Here is a 20,379-nt window from a genome sequence, read left to right as displayed (position 1 = left end):
AGGGCTTTGTGTCAGTTAATAGTCCTAAGCACCAAATTCCCTCTTGTGGAGTGGATCTCAAATCCAAGAATAATATGGTTGGCTACTCCTGTAACATTAGTGTCACTATTACACCAGTGAGTATATTATCAGGTCATTGGTTATTGTAGCCTGAAGGGTTCACAGCTAGGAAGATTTTGATACCTTGTTAGTCCAGCTCACAAAACTACCTTCCAGGATTCTGGTCAGATGTTGCAGATTAGGAAAGGGAACTTAGAAAATTTCTAGTCTGAGGGGTTACAGAATGAATCCACATAAATGCTGTTCAAGTCATGCTCTTTATTCGTGTGCTGGCTCTAATTCTAAATCTGTAGCTTCTAGTTCTCTTTTGCTTCAATTCTCTATTTCAGTTCTGTGTTCCATTTTTCCCTGCTTCTCTGTTCACTTAGCTTAAAAAACATTTTTATAGGAAGTATGAAGCCATAATAAATAATTACAAGAGTTGCATCTCATTGGTCGAAAGCACATTACTACAGGTGAGCAATAAGGGTAGAACCTTTTACCATGGCTAAGCAAAGTTTCAAAGTTCCTGGAGTAAGTCTGTGACCATAGGCTGGGAGCACAGTGCCCGGTGAGATAAGCTATAACACATAGTTCTTTTATCAGCTAGACTTGGCAAACAAATAATTTGCTTGATTTTTCAGGTTAATTTGTGTTAATAACCTTGGCTAGACTCTTGCTAGTCTGACCTTGTGCATAACTGTAAACTTTTAAACTTATGATACATTTACAAAATCCTTTAGTCTAGTTTGAACTTGCTCTGAGGCAAAAATGAGCTAATTTTATGCCATTTGTCTTAGACTGAAGATAAATAGACTTTAAGTGTCTTACAGCCTCTTGGAACAATAGCATGTGCTAATATATTTTCTATATGTCAAAATTATATAGCTTAATGAGAAGTCACTTTCCTGACAATTCATAGATAAATGTGTTCCCAATAGATGGATTGCTTTCAGGAGATAAACACACAAACAGTGGGAAAACATCCAAAGCTATTCCTAGGGAAGAAATAAAGTGATTCATGAGATAAATTACAGAGACCAATAGTTATCTACAGCCAGTGACCCCCATGGTTATATCAAGTGGGGCTCCCCATCAGAGAATCACCCACCTGCTAGTTCATCTTGTTGAACACTAGTTGTCACCTGCTGAATATTCCCATGGCATCCACAGGAAGACTTGCTTTTTTCCCTAATATAGCACATAGCACCTTCCATCATTCTGAAATCTAGCTAGTAGGAATGAAGCTTCCAGTGTGATTTATCAATGTCCTATAAAGCAAATAAGTTCTTCAGCTTTAAGGGCTCACATCAAGTTATGCACATATGCACAAGCTTTCCCTATCTGCAACACTCCCTCAGTCTGTGGGTTATAGTGTGTTTCTCCTCTGCATTAGGGCTAATATATACTTAAGAGTGAGCTCATACCATGTTTGTCTGTCTAGGTCTGGGTTACCTCACTCAGGATGACCTTTTCTAGTTCCACAATTTTTGCCATAAAATATCCAAATGCGATTGTTTTTAACAGCCGAGCAATACTTGATTGTGTAAATGTGACATAAAGTATTAAATTAGATACACATATGACTACAAAATCAAACATTTTTCTCAATTTTCTTTTAGTATATTATAGTTTTCTGATTCATGGCTTACTCCACAGCAACTTTCAGAAGCTTATAATCACCAAGTATTTTTCAAACATTCAAATTCCCCTTCTTATTAAACATTTTGTATTCACAATGCCTTATTACATCTTGTTACATTTATTAAACATTACCTTAATTTTAAAAGTCATTTGATGTAGTGGGTTGAGAGAAAATCAGGGGAGTTGTAAACAAACATCCTGTGTGGGATAGAAATGTCCAGATATTCTGGGGAGGAATCTGTGGATCTCTATGTTCATGGTCAAGGGCAGCACACAGGCTGTTAATCAAATGAGGGACATATCCATTAAATGAAAATTTGTTAAGAGATTCTCCACTGCATTTCTTTTTTGTAGTAACCACCATAGTGAGTTTCTAATTCACCCTAACATATGCAGTTGATTCGCTTGTGCTTGCTTGCATTTGGATGATCAAGCCATGGTTATCACTGAACAAGTTTAAACCAGTCTTATGGTTAGCTTGTTTAATTATATTTGACTTTACTTGGATGTTTTGTCTTGTGAGCATGTCATTTTTGTCTTCAAGAGAAATTAAAAAGACCTGCTTAAACTTATTTTCCTTAACAAATACATTCTTGACTCATTTTAAACTTTTATCTTTCTTTCCTCCATCTTCAGTCCTTTTTATTCTACTATATATAATTTTAGAACACTGTTTGATTAATTGGAATGGAAATGCTTGGTTTATGCTATCCATGATTGTATTTCACTAACAGCTATAAAAGAACATATGGCACATAGCCATAATTCTTGTATTCAGGAAACTAGCCTGGTCTAAATAGTGAATTAAAAGTCACACAGGGTTACATAGTAATACCTTTCTAAAATGCTAAGTAAATAAATATAACAAAAACCAAACAATGAAAGAGGTTCCTCAAGTCCTTGTCAAACAGTAACTTAGTATTTCATAATTTCCTCATTCCTCTTTATGTTTACCAGTTGTATACATTTTAGTCTAAATTTTAATATTATTTGACTTTTTAATATTTATATTTTCAAACATTATTCATGCAAATTATTTTCAATTTTCTGCAAACATGTTGTATTCTTGATTGATGCAAAGCATATTATTTTACCTTACAACATCTCTTTTGTGAGTCACATATTCTTATTACTCTTGTAGCAATGCAGAATTCTTGTTCAGAAGTTGTTTTAGTTGCACTTACCCAGGAACAATAAACTACATGTCTTATAATTGCAAAAGAAATCAAAATGCAATTGTGATAATCTGCAATGATAAATGTCAAGAATGGTTATTTATGAAAAATAAAGACTCAGGGAAAATATGAGAGATGTTCTTAGCTTGTTCCATTTCTTCTTTCTTCCACATTTTAAACTTTTTTTCTCTTTTTTGTTTAAATTAGAAACAAGCTTCTTTTACATGTCAATCACCCTCCTCCTTTGACACTCACCAACCTCAATCCCATCCCCTTTCTACTCCCCAGTGAAGGTAAGGCCTTCCATGGGGGGAATCTTCAAAGTCTGTCATATAATTTGGAGCAGGGCCTAGACCTTCCCCTGTGTGTCTAGGCTAAGAGAGTATCACTTTATATAGAATGGGCTCCCAAAGTCCATTCGTGTACTAGGGATGAATACTGATCCAATACCAGAGGTTCCATAGATTGTCCAGACCTCCAAACTAACATCCACTTTCAGGAGGTCTGTATCAGTCTTATGCTGGTTTCCCAGCTATCAGCCTGGGGTCCATGAATTCCCCATTATTCAGCTTAGCTGCCTCTGTGGGTTTCTCCAGCCTGGTCTCGACCCCTTGGCTCATCATTCCTCCCTCTCTGCAACAGGAGTCTAGGAGTTCTGCTCAGTGTTTAGGTGTGGGTGTCTGTTTCTGCTTCCATCAGCTACTGGATGAAGGCTCTGGGATGGCATATAAGGTAGTCATCAATCTCATTATTAGAGAAGGGCATTTAAGGTAGCCTCTTCACTATTGCTTAGATTGTTAGTTGGGGTCTTCCTTGTAGATCTCTGGACATTTCCCTAGTGCCAGACTTCTTTTTAAACCTTTAATGGCTGTTGACTGTTTTTATACTGAAATACTCATTGTCTAGCTTAAAAATTGAAAATTCACTTCTATTTAGATTTTTCTGAAGTTCTCTGTATGTATGCTGTGTATTAATAATAACGCTTAGCCAAAAAGATGGACAAAATTTCCATTTATCTAACTATAAAATGGCTACAACTATACCTGTTTAATTAAATAAACAAAATATAAACAAAGAATTGGCTCACATAAATAACATTTTAAATGTCATGTAACAAGATGAGAATCAGTCTGTATGACTTTTTAGAAGAATTAATAGGCAGGTGCCCAGTTAATAAAGATATCCAGGGAAGTTAATGTGTGACTTTCTATTATGAATATTTTTACACCACCACTGTGTTTGAAAACTGAATACTAAATAGACAATCCCTAATAAAACTCAGCTTCAGCCTCCCTTCCCTTAATACAGGCCAGCAATCATCGATTATTTTTTGTTTTGTTTTGCAGAACATATGGTGGCTGAAAAGTGTTTCTTCAACAAGTCTGACTCACCAGAGTTCGTGTTCCGTGTGTTCACCAATGTCCCCGAATTCCAGGCGCTCCTCTTCACTCTCTTCCTCCTGCTCTATCTGATGATCCTCTGTGGCAACACTGCCATCATCTGGGTGGTCTGCACGCACAGCTCCCTGCACACCCCCATGTATTTCTTCCTAGGCAGTCTGTCTCTCGTGGAAATCTGCTACATCACAGATGTGGTGCCCTTGATGCTTTCTAACGTCCTTGGAGTCCAGAAGCCCATGTCACTGGCTGGTTGTGGGACTCAAATGTTTTTCTTTTCTGTCTTTGGCTGCACTGACTGTTTTCTCTTGGCAGTCATGGCCTACGACAGATATGTTGCCATCAGCCATCCACTACACTACAGCCTTGTCATGACCCCGAAGCTCTGTGTTAAGATGGTGCTGGGTTCCTTGGGCCTGGCACTCCTTCTCTCCTTGCAGCTTACTGCCTTCACTTTCACGTTGCCGTTCTGTGGACATCTCCTGGAAATCAATCACTTCCTTTGTGATGTGGCTCCCATCATGCGCCTGGCCTGTGCTGACATTCATGTCAGCCAGGCTGTCCTCTATGTAGCCAGCATCCTGGTGCTGACAGTCCCATTCCTGCTGATTTGCATCTCCTATGTATTTATCGCTTCCACCATCCTGCGTATGCGCTCTACAGAGGGCCGCCAGCGTGCCTTGTCTACCTGTTCCTCTCACCTCACTGTGGTCTTGATACAGTATGGCTGTTGTAGCCTGGTTTACCTGAGGCCCCGCTCCAGCACCTCAGATGATGAGGACCGCCAAATTGCCCTTGTTTACACTTTTGGTACCCCGTTACTCAACCCTCTGATTTACACCCTTAGGAACAAGGATGTCAAAGGTGCATTGAGGAACTCTGTCTTCCATAAAGCAGAGCCTGATGTTAATTGATGGCTTTGATTGGGAGCTGTTGAACAGAGTATCTTTCAGTTAAGCCAATAAATTTTAGACAAGGTTTTTCAATGGGACCATCATCTCCCCAATAAACAGCCTGGAGACTTATTAATTATAAGTGCTCAACCGGTATCTTAGATTTGTTACTAACTAGCTGTTACAACTTAAATTAACCCATATTTATTAATTTACATGCTTCCTCTGCTTCTGGCTGGTGAGTCCTCCCTTCTTCCCAGTATTCTCTCATTCTGACTCTCCTACCTAACCGGTTTCTGCTTACCTATTGGTCAATTAACTGTTTATTGAACTAATGCGATCGACACATCTTCACAGTGTGCAATGAACTCTAAAGGACAAACAATGTATTTATCTCACTTCTATATTTGGTTCTTTGTTCTTTTTTTCCTCTATGTGCACTATGTCTGTATCTCTACTCATTTCCCAAATTTCTATGAATATTTTCTTTCCTTCTGCCATCTAGGACAAGTATTTCTGTTGATTTAGAATCTACTATACGCAAGCTTTGGTACGGTAGCACAACTAACTTTAGTCATTGGCAACATGATTTAATATTAATTTCATTATTGCTTTAAAAAGAAAACATTTCTTTATTTGAAAATTATGTGCATGAGTATTTTTGCTTCATGCATGTATGTGTATTTTAAAAAGAAAACATTTCTTTACTTGTAAATTATTGTGTGTTTTTGCTTAATGCATGTATGCATATTGTTGTTCAAAAAAGACATAAGAGGGCACCCCTCCCTGAAACTAGAATTATGGATTGTTGTGACCAACTATGTGGATGCAGAGAACTGAACCCACACTTTCTCCAAAAGCAGCAACTGTTCATTACCACTTATCCTACTCTCTAACCACCAAAATATCAGTGTGCATGCTAAGTATCTACAAAGTTAATTATAACATAAAATTTTTCTCTGTTACTTGTTTTGTTTCATTTTATTTTACTTTTCCTTCCATTTTATTCATTTATTTTCCTGGTAATTTTTAAAAATTTATTCTCCTCTCATAAAATACACCCTGACCTCAATTGTCCTTCCCTCCACTCCTTCTAGTTTCCTCTTCCCCTCTGGCCAAGATCCACTCCTCATCCATTTCCCTTCAGAAAGAGAAGGCCTCACAGGGATATGAACCAAACACCTCATAACAAGATATAATAGTAGGCACACATCCTTTCATATCAAGTTTGTATGAAGAAACCCAGTAAGAGAAAAGAGCAGGCACAAGGGTCAGAGACACCCTCACTCCTACCAACAGAACCATCAAACTAAACACCGTAACATATCTACAAAAACCTAATGCAGACCCATTCAGGCTCCATGATTGTTGCTTCAGTATCTGTGAGCTCCTATGTGCACTGCACTGATGATTCTCTAGGCCAGTGATCTCCTGGTGCCTTCAACCCCTCTGGGACCTACAATAATTTTTCCTCTATATGGTTCCCTGAACTCCAAGGGGAGGGACGCTATGGAGATCTCCAATTTGGACTTTCTCTTTGCCTAATGTTTAGCTATTGAGTTCTTTACAGGCTTCAGTCAGCTGCTGAAGGAAGCCTATCTGATGAATTTTGGGTTGGGTGCTGATTGATGAATAAGCATAATATCATTAGGAGTCATTTTATTTAATTCTTTTTCTATCCAAGGTCTCTGTGATATTCAGTCTTCAATTCCTAGTCATCCTGGCAGTGTTAGGTATGGGCTTCCTTTCACAGCTTCAACTTAAACAAGTCACTGGTTGGCCACTCGCATCAGTTCTGTGTCTCTATTGCCATAGCATATCTTGCCGGAAGGATAGATTGTAGGTTGAAGGTTTAGTGTCTCAGTCCCAACACTTGAAGTTACTTGGTTACAAAAGATGGCCACTAAAGGTTCCATAGCATCCATTACTAGAAGTCCTCACCAGAGTAACCCTCTTAGAATCCTGGGAATGTCTACTGTACTCCATTTCCATATCACCCTAAATGCTCTAGAATTCCAGTGATCTCTCCCCACACTCTCTCCTTCTATCCTTCCCCATCTACTGGATACTTCCTGTTTCCATTCCCACCTGCCTGAACACTACCCCCGAAATCCGTTCTATTACCACTTCCCTGGAGATGCATGTGACCACCTTAGAGCCCTCTTTGTTACTTACCCATTGTGATTCTGTGGATTACAGCATGATTTTCATTTATTTAACATCTAATATCCACTTAGAAGTGAGCACATATCATGTTTATTTTTCTGAGTCTGGGTTGCCTCACTCAGGATGATTTTTTTCTAGTTCCATCTGTTTGCCTGAATTTTCATGGTGTCATTTTTTAACAGCTGAGTAATATTCCATTGTATAAATGTACCAAATTTTTATCCATTCTTTTTTTAAGTGACATCTATGTTTTTGCCAATTTATGGCTATTATGAATAAAGTCATTATGAACAAAGTTGAACAAATGTCTTTGTGGTATAATGGAGCATCATTTTGGTGTATTCCCTAGTGCCATATCTAGGACTTGAGATAGGTAATTCCCAGTTTTCTGAGGAAACACCATATTGATATCCATAGTGATTTTGTAAGTTTTCAATCCTAGTAGAACTGAAGGTGTGCTCCTCTTGAGCTATCACTTGTGGTATTGATCTTAGCTGTTCTGACAGGTGCAGCGTGGAATCTCAAATTAGTTCTGATTTGCATTTCTCTAATTCCTAAGAATGTTGACCATTTATTTAAGTGTTCTCAGCCATTTAGTTTCCTTTATTGAGAATTCCCTGTTTAGAACTGTATTCCATTTTTTAATTGGATTATTTGATTTGTTAATGTCTAGTTTCTTGAATTCTTTATATATTTTGGATATTAGTCTTCTACCCAATATGGAGATGTTGAAAATCCTTTACCATTACATAGGCTCCTCTTTTGTCCTATTGATGACATCTTTTGCCTTATGAAAGCTTATCTTGTACATGAGGCCCCATTTATTAATTGTTGATCTTAGTGTCTAAGTTATTCATTCTCTGTTCAGGAAATTGTCTCATGTGGAAATGGGTCAAGGCTGTCTCCCACTTTCTCTTCTAACAGGTTCGGTGAGTCTGGTTTTATGTAGAGGTCTTTGTTCCAATTGAACCTGAGTTTTGTACAGGGAGATAAATATGTACTTTCTTCTATGTGCAGACATTCAGTTACACAAGGACTATTTCTTGAAGGTGTTTTCTTTTTTCCAGTGTGTATTTCTTCTGTATCAAAATTCAGGTATTCAAAGGGTAGTTAAGTTTTCTAGATATACAGAGATATACTTGAGATAGATATTCTATAAACCTTTTAAAGACCTTCAGAGTACAGCATTTAAAATGGTTTAGGGTTTTTCATGACAGACACAACTGCTCCTAGCACACCAATTATGTCAGAAAGGATGATGCGCATCGACGAAACTCTTTATGGAGTTTGCCTTTGACTTGGCAAGACTAGCCATTTGCGTAAAAAAGCTGCTCTTGCCTGTGTGACTGTTGATGTATAAACTGTACATGCAGGACCCACAGGAAAGTGATGGCTCAACTTGCAAAACAAGATTGACAGTCCTGAAGGGTTCATGCTTTGTGAAAGAGTCTGCTAGACATTCTGCAGAACACAGAAAAATGACTGACAAACTGCCAATGCAGGCAGACAGTTTAAAATTTCATGCTTTGCTGAGAAGTCTGCTAGACACACTGTGGCCTATGGGCTGAAGATGTATGCCTCAATGTTACAGAGGAGCTTTCGATAACTGTCTAGGCAGAGAGATGTCTCTGTTAATTCTAGAGTTTATATATTATCCCTCTGTGGTCTTTGATGGAGTTAAAGACAGATAGTCATGGTTATAGTTTTCCTTAGTTATGATAAAAGATAAGCTACAACGACTTTAGACTCACAAAGATAAGATCGATGATAGAATACTTTCTTTAAATCTTACTAAATGTTAATGGACTAAATATTGTAACTATAGTTCTTATTTGATAACTGTTTTATTATATATCAAAACCTTTCTTTTTATTTAGACAAAAAAGAAGAGATTATGGGAGATGTCATTTTGTTAATATGTTTCTCTTATTGGTTGATTAATAAAACACTCTTGGCCAATAGGGAAGCAAGATAAGTGGGACTTGGCAAGAAGAAGGATTCTGGAAAATTTAGTAGGATAGCCATGTGATCTTAGGAGGAGAGGATGCATGAGTCTGGTGTTCTTGGTAAAAGAAGGCCTTATACAATCATATATATTAGTAGCTATGGGTTAATACTTAAGACAGCACTAGCCAATATGAAGTCCTAGATATTGGTCGACAGCACTGTAACTCTAATAGAGTCTCTGTGTATTATTTGTGGGCTCTGAAGCAACTATGGGACCCACGTACAAATCCCATAACAGGAGGGTCTATCCCCTGCCCCAAAGGACTTGACAGATTTTGATGATCCCTCATGGAAGGCCTCATCCTACCTGGGGAGTGGATGGTGGAGGAAATGGGGGGTCTAGTGGGAGACATGGGAGGAAGGCAGGGAGAGGGAACTGAGATTGATATGAAAATAAGATTGTTTCTAATTTAATAAAATTTATATAAGAAAAGAAAGAAATGTTGTCCCCAATATCCAAAACTAGTTTCCTGGAGATAAAGGGGAATAAGAGATACTGCATAGCTTTAAAGTATTTAGTTTCTTGATGGTGACAGAAAAGACTAAGAATAAAAGATATAAAAAGTTTTTTGACAATGTATATTGCAGTAATAAATAAAAAATTAAGTTACATATCTCCACACTGGATTTTTGTTTCATGGTCAGAGTGCCTTCATTCTGACAGGAAAAATTAAATAAGTATATTTTACTATTTAATCTATAAAATGTATTCCTGAGGGAGTAGATTAGAGTAGCACATGTAATGAACTATATAGGACACAGTCTGTACTGCTATTTCTCTCTAATAACAAATCATTCACATCTATGATTCTGCTACATCTTCACAGTCCTCTTAGCTAGCCTACTTTAAACCTAGGTTCTCATATTAAAATTTTCTATGCTTCTACATTCACAGTAATAGACAATATTGGGGGCCAGATGGTGCAACCTTAAAACTCAACGAGGGCCTATATTGTGGACTTTTATTAATTCTCCCTTCCATGGACTACTACTATAGGCACAGTTTCTCTTTCCAAAATAACCACATGCTGAGCAAACAGATCCAATAAGTGACCACTGCAGCTGGAATGTTTGGTATGAACAATAAGTCAAGGTAAACAGGATGTTATACTGGATTTGTTTGTGTTGGTTATTATATGCCTTCTCACTTCCGTGAGGTTTGTTCTTTCACATGAAATGTCAGTAATTAAATCCTAATACAGTCTTTTCTTTTACAAAATTGTGGTTCATTTTCATTTGTAAAACTTGTCAGAAATTATGTGGCATACAATTGATCCCATATTTTCAGATGAAAAAATTCACATACAAAGAGTCATGTAGGACATTGTCACTCCTTTATATTATTCTTTCCTCACTTTAAACTTTTCTGGGTTTTTTATTATGAGTGGTTTTCTTGTTCTGTTTTGATTTTTTTCTTTTTCTTCTGTTTTTTGCAGTGCTTTTTAAATTAATTTATCCTCACATATATTACATCTCAACCACTTTTTCCTATTACTCCTTTCCTCCCAGTATCTCCCTTACCCCTGCCACATCTCCCAACCCCTGTCACTCTTACCTAGTTTGTTTTCAGAAAAGGCAGGCCTACCAGGGATATCAACCAAACATGGTATACCAAGTTGCAATAAGGCAAGGCCTTTCTCATATCAAGGCAGAATGAGGCAACCCAAAAGAGTAAAAGGGTCCCAAAAGCTGGTAAAAAAATCATCAAAAATATCCCCCAATTTCCTTGTTAGGAGTCTCATAAAAACATCAAGCTACACAACTGTAACACATGTGCAGAGAGATTAGAGTAAATACATGCAGGCTCCCTGATTGCTGGTTCAGTCTCAGTGAGCTCCTATGAGTTCAGGATTGTTGATTTTCTTGTGCTGTCCTTGGCCTTTCTGGCTCCTACAATTCTTCTTCTCCTTCCTCTACAGGATTCACTGAGATCTGCCTAATTGTTGGCTATGGATCTCAGCATTTATTTCCATAAGTTGCTAGATGAAACCTGTCTTATGATGAATATACCAGGTTGCTGTCTACAAGTATAGCATCATATCATAGGAATCATTTTATTTACATTATTGCCAGGCATGTTTGTTTCTCTTGGCCATCTGATCTCTGATTTCTGGTCCTCCAGGTTTATTCAGGGATAGGCTCTCTTGAGTTACATGGATATCAAGCTGGACCAATATTTGGTTGATCTATCTTTTACCCTAGTAGAGACAGCTGAAGTAGATCAAGAGAATATGTATAAGAAAGTAAGGAGTCAAAGTATTTTTACTTGCAGGTGATATGACAGTAAGCATAAGCCACCCCAAAAATTCTAACAGCTGAAAATAACTCACAAAACTCAGTATCCCTCCTATATACAAATGACAAATGGGATGAAAAAGAAATCAGGGCAACAACATCCTTCTCGATACCCAAAAATTCCAAAAACAATATTGGGGATAGTTCTAACCAAGCAAGTTAAAGACCTGTATGACAAGAACTTCAAGTCTCTGAAGAAAGAAACTGAAGCTATCAAAAGATGGAAAGATCTCCCATGCTCTTGGGTCAGTAGAGTTAACATAGTGAAAATGGCCATCTTACTAAATACAGTCTGGAGATTCAATGCTGTATTATGGTATCATCTGAATGAGGGCTGCTGCCAAGGACCATGTCTGGGTCCATGACCCTACACATCTAGGGTCTGTGTTGATGTGGCTCCTAAGACCATCAAGTCTCTTATGATGCCAGGGGTCTAGGATATCTGAGGGCAATGCTCCTGCAGAGACCATTCTAATTTGGGTAGCCTGCACTCAATGACTCCTAGGACCATGGTAACATTCTGGCCCTGGCTGATAACCATGACTGAATCCATGGTCCTACTAGAGTCAAGGTCTGTCTGTATTGATGTTCATGGCCCATGTTGCCACCAAAGGCCACATAAATGCCCAGGGTCTGGGTTACAACCTGTTGCTATAACGGCATCTGAGGGCCATGATGCTACCACAGACATCGTGATGTGAGTGGCCTGTGCTGTCACTCAAGGTCTTGATGTCATCTAGTCCAGGGTTGCTGCAGAAGGCTGTATCTTGGTTCATGGACCTATAGGAGGCAGGGTCTGAGTTGACATCCTGGGTTCTTATTGCCAACAAGAGATATTCAGAGGACCAGGATCTGCTTGGCCACCTCAGACCTTGTCAGTGTCCAAGAATTGTGCAATACCCAGAACCATAGTGATCTGGGTGGCTGGTGCTACCACCTGAATCCACTGCCTAGTGCCATGTCTGGGTCTTTGGCCCTGTGGAGCCTGAGGTCTGGGTAGTGTCTATGGCTTAATTGCCACTGAGGACTCTATGGATGCCTGGGACATGTTGGGACCATGTTGATGTTCAGGGGCCATACGGGGGTGCTGATATGAGGGGCCTGTGCTGCCAGCCAGACCATGGTGACACCTGGGCCCAAGCAGCTGCTGAAGATCATATCTGAGTCTCTGGTCCTGCTGCAGCTAAGGTCTGTGGTAATATCCATGAACACTCTTAGAGGGGGATCATTGGAACAGTGTCAGTCCTGTTCTTTGTTGGTCCTGGGATAGTTATTCCTGGCCCTGGTTGGATATTGCAATAAGTGAGTTGTCCTTACCCCTCAGGGGACAGCTCACCTCCAGACTCAGGAAAGATGACCACAGCCCTCACAGTAGGAATGTACCTAACCTGGGAAGCACACTAGAGCTGACCCTGTGGTCAAGGACACAGGCAAGCCATCCCTGAGGGCATGGGAGCAAGAGAAGTGACCCCAACCCCTCATCTACCATGTGGTGCCATGGATGAGAGAAAGTTACCTTCTCCACTCACCAATTACCACCTGCATCAGGTGAGAAAGCTGGTTCTGGGGTCATAAGAGTAGGAGAGCTAGCCCTGACCCTCACTTGCTCAAGGAAGCAACCTTTGCTTCCTATCTGAACAGCATGCTAGAGCTGATCCTGTTGTTGAGGACACAAGTGAGCAAGCCTTGAAGGTCAGAGACCAAGAGTGCTGACCATGCCCCTGTCATATGCTTCCTACAGCAATCAGGAGGGAGGGCTCTGCACCTTGACTGTCCAAAACAGTAGAGCTGGCCTTGGTGATATGAGTGAGTGGGACTCAGATCTTAGGGCACAAGAACAGGAAAACTGGACCTGCTCCTTGTTGTAGGCTGCATTGGGGGAGATACCTGAGGTAGTGGTGGAGAGCTCATCTGGATACTGGCAATAAAGGAAAGCTAGAGAGCTGACCAACCCAGCTACCATGCAGGCCCAGAACCAGGGCTTTGAGTTGACCCTCTGTAGGTGGTCTTTTCTCTCCCACATGCCGCTTCCCAAATAACCACACAGAAACTTAATATTACTTCCAAAGGCATAGCTGGTATCTGAGGCTTGTCTCCAGTCTGCTCTTACAACTGAAATTAACCAATTTCTATTAATTTTTCTTCAACTCAAGGCTCATTTACCTTATCTGTGAACTTCACATGTTGGTTTTTCTGAGTCTGGCTAGAGACTCCTCAGACTCTTTCTTTTCAGCATTCTATTTGCCACCCAAATTCTGTCAAGCTATCAGCCAATCAGCTTATTAACAATGAGAGCAACATATTTTCACAGTGTGCAGAAGGATTATTCAACGGCAGCCCACCCCAACACCCATTGAATATATAAACTGTTGGAGCCTGTGAAGAAAACAAGCCTACAAATTCAAAACAGCAGGATTTCTGTAACACAGGGCAACAACAGGATATGTAAGAGGACCCCAGTGGGAGCTCATCACCGGTAATTTGGCAGAAATCAGAGGCCTCAAACCAGAGCAATGACTCATAGCAATGACACTTGCAAGATGTATGTAAACTTTGTGACTCACCAAGCCACAAATACATTCTTCCAATTTTTTGTTGTTGTTGTTGATTTTGGGTTTTGTTTTATTTTTGTTTTGGTTCCTTGTTTTGTTTGGTTTTTCTTTTAAATTTGGCTTTGTTTAGGGGGAGGTCACAAAGGCAGAGGGTGGATTGAGGGGACAGGGAGATAAGCAGTATCAGAATGCATAATGCGAAATCATCAAAGAATGAATAAAATTTAAAAAAAGGAGTTTAGCGTCTGAATTGCTTGTTATTCAATGTAGTATTGAGACTCTTGTCTAATGCTGACAGTCTTTCAGCAATATAGGGACCATGACATCTTTCCATTACTGATGTCATTTCTTTGGAGGCATATCACTGATAAAGGAATACAATTCTTGGGGTATTGACTAAGTGTTCCTATTTACCAGGCAGTACAAATGAACTATGAAGGGAATCTCAAGATATTCCTATACTAATGGAAGCAAAATCTTGCTATTGTCAAGAATGCATTTGCTCTAAATAGTAATGACCAATTCAGTTACAAGGACATCTCAGAATAGAATGGGGACTTGAAGACAAAACTACAAGCAATTGTCTATTACATTTACCTATGTAAACTATTATGTCTAAATTACTGTTTATCTTGAAAAAAAACACTTCAGGGGATGTTGTCTCTGAGGACTTGGGAGGAGCTAAATATCCCATGTGAGTTCAGCAATATGAAAATATCACCCAAGAAGCACAGGAGGACTGCTTTCAGTATCTAATGCCACTGTTAGGAATGCAACAGCAAAATAAAGAAAACCTTAGGATATTTTTTTACTTTAATTCACAGGTAAGCACCTTAGAATTTAACTTTGATATTTACCATCGAGAAAGCTACCGTGGGAATTTAGAACAGATTGTGCAAGATTGCCAATATCTAGTAGGGGTAGAATAGGAAGTTGAGGTTAAAGTCAGACACCCAAAATCATACAAATTCTCATTCTGGGAAAACCCAAATTACTCCAGGACCTATAAACATAGGAAATTCTCAGGCATGTCTCTATGTCAGGTGTCGACCCCTGCCAGCTTTTTACCTCATTTGAGTTTTCTCATGCAGTCTCCATTTTGTATTTTTCCTGTCTAATTTGCAAGCTGTGTTTCTCCAAATTTAGAAGTCCTCAGAAATTCTCCTCTCCCTACTACACTTGAGTTTTCCAATATCCCAGTGACAATGGTTTATAGTCTCTTCTCCAGGGAAAGAAACATTTGAGAGACAGTGACTGGAGGAAGGACACAAAAGAGAGACGGGAGAGACAGATAAAGGATAGGGGTGATGCTAAAGTTCTACCAGGAGAGATGAAAGACAGAGACCAATGTCTCAAGAAAAATAAACTTGTTTAATCTCTCCTGTCTCTGGGTGACAACATGTAAGCTGAAAATAAATTTTGACCATTTGTGCTCTAATGATTTCAAGATTTTAAAAGTCCCATTTCAAAATTTCATGCACATCATTTAAAGAATACAGTGATGATGGAAATTTTCTCCTTTATTGCTGAGGAATTTTCTTAGCCTTTGCACTGCTCAGATAAGTCTTTAGTAAGGAGCCTTTCTACTTAAACCCAGAAGGAAGTTCATTCTCCTTCAGCATCAAGGAAGTATCACCCACAAACTAGCTGCAGGTAAATGATACCATTGGGGTTTTTGCTTATTTGCTTGCTTGTTTGTCTTTGGAGTGTATGATAACTTTATGTTCTTTTCCTCAAATTAACAGAATTATGAACCAAGGAAACCAAACCACCATCTCTGAATTCATCCTCCTTGGTTTCTCCAACCAGGCTGAGAAGGAGAAACTCATCTTTATGCTTTTCCTGAGTATGTACCTGGTCACTGTAGTTGGAAATGGGCTAATCATTCTGGCCATTGGTTTGGATATGCATCTTCACACACCCATGTATCTCTTCCTTGCCAACCTATCCTTTGCTGATATTTCTTCTTCTTCCACCTCAGTCCCCAAAATGCTAATAAATATTCAGACCAAAAGTCAATCCATCTCCTATGAGGGCTGCATCACACAGATGTACTTTTCTATTGTATTTGTTGTCATTGATAATTTTCTCTTGGGTGTCATGGCTTATGACCGATTTGTGGCTATCTGTTACCCTCTGAATTATACAATCATCATGCACTCCAGGGTCTGCCTTTTGCTCACTGTTTGCCCATGGGTTCTCAGCAATATGGTTGCCCTGACACACACTCTTCTGGCCAGTCAATTGGTTTTCTGCAAGCAGAACACCATTCAACACTTCTTCTGTGACTTGGCCCCTCTGCTCAAACTTTCCTGCTCAGATGCAATGATCAATGAACTTGTGAAATTTATTGTGGGTTTATCAGTCATCACCTTTCCCTTTGCCCTTATTCTCTTCTCCTATATCTGCATCATCAGGGATGTACTGAGAATTTCATCCACACAGGGAAAGTGGAAGGCCTTCTCTACCTGTGGTTCTCACCTGACAGTTGTAATACTCTTCTATGGGACTATTGCAGGGGTTTACTTTTTTCCATCATCCACTCACCCTGAGGACACAGACAAGATTGGTGCAGTACTCTTCACTGTGGTGACACCCATGATGAACCCCTTTATCTATAGCCTGAGGAATAAGGACATGAAAGGTGCCCTGAGAAAGCTCATCTATAAAAGACATTTCCTCCTTTTGATGGCATGACCAGATGAATTTTTTTGATCTGCATAACTTGATGAATGATAGATCAAAGAGTTCGTAGAATAGTTATGATGATTCAACTTTTAGTGAACCTTTTTTGTATATGCCCAATTGTATCCTACTACAACCTCTGAGGTGTGGCTACCTTTATAATAATCGTGTTGTTAGATATCTTATCCTTATCTTCATGGTAAGTACAGCAGAAATATAAACATCATAACAATGTATACTATTGTAAATTTTGGTAATTATTTGTAATTTGAATATGTTGACGTACATTGGAAGCTTCATAACTACAGATGTATCTTTTGTAATTTCCTACTTATTCCACACCTAAGATATGCATGATTAAAAGAGGATGGTGAATGAAGTTGGTTGAATAGGGAAAGTAGAGAATATGGAAGGAGTTTGGGGAGGAGAAAGAATATTATTAAACTAAACTGGAAGAAAATTCAAAAACTAAAAATCAGTAAATAAATTTAAAAAATAAAAATTTAAAATAAAGATACAGGGTTGACCAACTAAAGCCAGAGACATTTCAGGCCAGGATTTTCTTGGGTATTCCTTTATCCCTGCTAGTCATATATGCACTTTAGACTATGTGTTTTCTGGTATTGGTGCACCTCAGTAAGCATAGGTTTTTCATCAATTAGGTTTCTCATAAATGGAAATTAATTGCAGTGTAGTGTTGAGGAAATATAACAGTACATGGGATATGGAAGTTGTTGGTTGTTTATTGTGGGAAATTGCTTACATGTGAAACCAAAACCCAGGTTAGTCTCTGAAGCCTTTCTAGACCCAACTGGAAACCTGAAAGAGAGTGAGTGCCCCTCACCTCAACCCTTTATTCCACATGCCCTGTACACACCTGTAGTCATGCCCAAAACAAGCATAGTCAGTGCCACAGGTACCTAGATCTCTCCCTACAATTCCCTTTTTAGTGTAAAGATTAGATTTAGACTAGAAACAAAACTAAATTGTGTCAATATACAAAATGTCTTAAACATATGTAAAATCATATATATATATATATATATATATATATATATATGTGAGGAGCCGCCCTCGCTATCGCTATTGCCGTTAGAAGATGGCACTGACATCCACTGTCAGTTGGAGTTAACTGTCGCTGTCAGTTGGAGTTAACTGTCGCTGTCAGTTGGAGTTAACTGTCGCTGTCAGTTGGAGTTAACTGTCGCTGTCAGTTGGAGTTAACTGTCGCTGTCAGTTGGAGTTAACTGTCGCTGTCAGTTGGAGTTAACCGTTTAAACTGTGCCTCTCCCGTGACGTCATCTGGGGTGATGTGCAAACCACCAATCCCGGCTCTACACATCTCACTCGGAGCTCCTAGGCTTATATAAGGGGCTGGGTTTCTTAGCTTGGGGTCTCCCTCTAAGAAGCTGATCATCTATCTCTCAAGATGCATTAAAGCTTTACTGCAGAAGGATCCGAGTGTTCTGCGTCGTTCTTGCTGGCGAGACGGTAGCGCGGGACATCTGGTGCCGAAACCCGGGAACTCTTCAACATCGCCGGCGCCGCGGGAGACCCCTCGGAAAACGGGGCGGATTCAGAACTGCAGGGACGTAGGTTCAGAGAGGTATGCTTTATCCTGAACAACCCTTTTCTCGACTTTGGCCTTAGTTTGTCATCACCGTGGGACGGGTCAGTGGAGGCTTTGGTGCTAGTCCTGTTTGTCCTTCTCCTTCATCGTGGCTGGCGCTGTCCATCTGGCGCTGTCCATCTGGCGCTGTCCATCTGGCGCTGTCAGTCTGGTGCTGTCAGTCTGGTGCTGTCAGTCTGGTGCTGTCAGTCTGGTAACGGAGTTGAGCGCGTTTTTTAGATAAGCCGCCAGCGCGATGGGGTTGTCACAGTCAGTGGTTACTGCCCTACAGACTGTGCTAAAACAAAGAGATCTTAAAATTGCACCACGAACACTTCAAAATTTTGTGAAGGAGGTAGATAGAGTGGCACCATGGTATGCTTGTTCCGGGTCCCTCACTGTGGCCTCATGGAACAAGCTAGGTAAAGAACTAGACAGGAAGCATGCAGAAGGAGATCTCTGCTTAGGTACCAAAGCCATTTGGAAGCTAGTTAAAAACTGCTTGGAGGATGAGGCCTGTCACCCTGCTATAATAGAAAGTCAGGGAACCTTAGAGGAAGTTCAGGATAGCATGTCAGAAACTGAACGGAGTGAGAGAATGGGAGCTCGCAAAAGAAAAGACATGTCTAAGAAAAAGGCCCTCCCCAGGAAGTTAAGAAAGGGGAGAGAAAGAAGGGAGTTATCATTCACCCCTTAACAAATCTAAGAAAAAGAAAAAGCCAGAATCTAGTCTATACCCTGCAGTAGAGCTAGAAGCCTTGGAGCTAGATAATTCTGATTCTGACACTCTGGATTCTAGCGAAGAAGGTGGTCTAGAGGAGGAGGTGGCACGGTATGAGGAAAAAAGATATCACCCTGATAGACACCGGCCACTGAAAACAAAAATGAATGTGAGGCCACCGCCTATAAATCCGGCGGGCTCACGCCCCTCAGCGCCTCCGCCATATGAGCTTCGGCTGAATACTGGTACTGACTCCTTTTTACCTTTAGAGGAACGGAGAAAAATACAAATGGCTTTTCCAGTATTCGAGAATGTGGAAGGCGGAAGAGTACATACCCCCGTAGATTACAATCAAATTAAAGAATTGGCCGAATCCGTTCGTAATTATGGGGTCAATGCTAACTTTACCACATTACAGGTGGAAAGGCTTGCTAATTTTGCCATGACTCCCACTGACTGGCAAACGACAGTGAAAGCAGTGCTTCCCAACATGGGACAATACATGGAATGGAAGGCGCTCTGGTATGATGCAGCCCAGGCACAAGCTAGAGTTAATGCCACGGCTGAAGATGAGAATCAGAGGCAGTGGACATTTGAAATGCTGACAGGTCAGGGTCAACATGCCCTTAATCAAACCAACTACATCTGGGGCGTCTATGGTCAGGTGTCGGCCGCCGCTATTAAAGCATGGAAGGCCCTCACAAAAAGGGGAGAGTCCAGTGGACACCTTACAAAGATTGTCCAAGGACCCCAAGAGCCATTTTCAGACTTTGTGGCCAGAATGACAGAGGCCGCCAGTCGCATCTTTGGTGATTCAGAACAAGCTATGCCCCTGATTGAGCAACTTGTCTATGAACAAGCAACCCAGGAATGTCGAGCGGCTATCGCCCCTCGCAAAAGCAAAGGTTTACAAGATTGGCTCAGAGTGTGCAGGGAGCTGGGGGACCCCTAACCAATGCAGGACTAGCTGCCGCCATTTTACAAACGCACAGGTATAGAGATTTATCTAATCGAAAAGCTTGTTTTAATTGTGGGAGAATGGGGCACCTTAAGAAAGATTGTCAAGCCCCTGAAAGAACAAGAGAATCGAAGCTTTGCCATCGTTGTGGTAAAGGTTATCATAGGGCTAGCGAATGCAGGTCAGTCCGGGATGTAAAAGGGAGGCTTCTGCCCCCTATTGAAGAATCCAAGGTACC

General features: G+C 40.2%; 2 protein-coding genes across 2 annotated transcripts; both read left to right on the top strand.

Annotated features, from left to right (window-relative positions):
* The first annotated feature begins 4,209 nt into the window (after window positions 1-4,209).
* LOC101837901 (olfactory receptor 10Q1) lies at window positions 4,210-5,169 on the top strand. The gene has a single exon (XM_005063242.1). It carries the CDS (start codon window positions 4,210-4,212, stop codon window positions 5,167-5,169), a length of 960 nt encoding a protein of 319 aa, XP_005063299.1.
* A 10,709-nt stretch (window positions 5,170-15,878) lies between these two features.
* On the top strand, window positions 15,879-16,865 carry LOC101827797 (olfactory receptor 1S1-like). Its single transcript, XM_005063790.2, has one exon. It carries the CDS (start codon window positions 15,879-15,881, stop codon window positions 16,863-16,865), a length of 987 nt encoding a protein of 328 aa, XP_005063847.1.
* Window positions 16,866-20,379: the final 3,514 nt, after the last annotated feature.

The sequence above is a fragment of the Mesocricetus auratus genome, unplaced genomic scaffold (genome assembly GCF_017639785.1).
Source record: "Mesocricetus auratus isolate SY011 unplaced genomic scaffold, BCM_Maur_2.0 Super-Scaffold_4256, whole genome shotgun sequence".
NCBI lineage: Eukaryota > Metazoa > Chordata > Mammalia > Rodentia > Cricetidae > Mesocricetus > Mesocricetus auratus.
The sequence above is the reverse complement of the archived record's forward strand: the minus strand, read 5'-3'. Positions and strand labels throughout refer to the sequence as shown.

Bases quoted from the DNA above. Each gene is read 5' to 3' on its own strand.
- LOC101837901 (XM_005063242.1), top strand. From the start codon at position 4,210: ATGGTGGCTGAAAAGTGTTTCTTCAACAAGTCTGACTCACCAGAGTTC.
- LOC101827797 (XM_005063790.2), top strand. From the start codon at position 15,879: ATGATAACTTTATGTTCTTTTCCTCAAATTAACAGAATTATGAACCAA.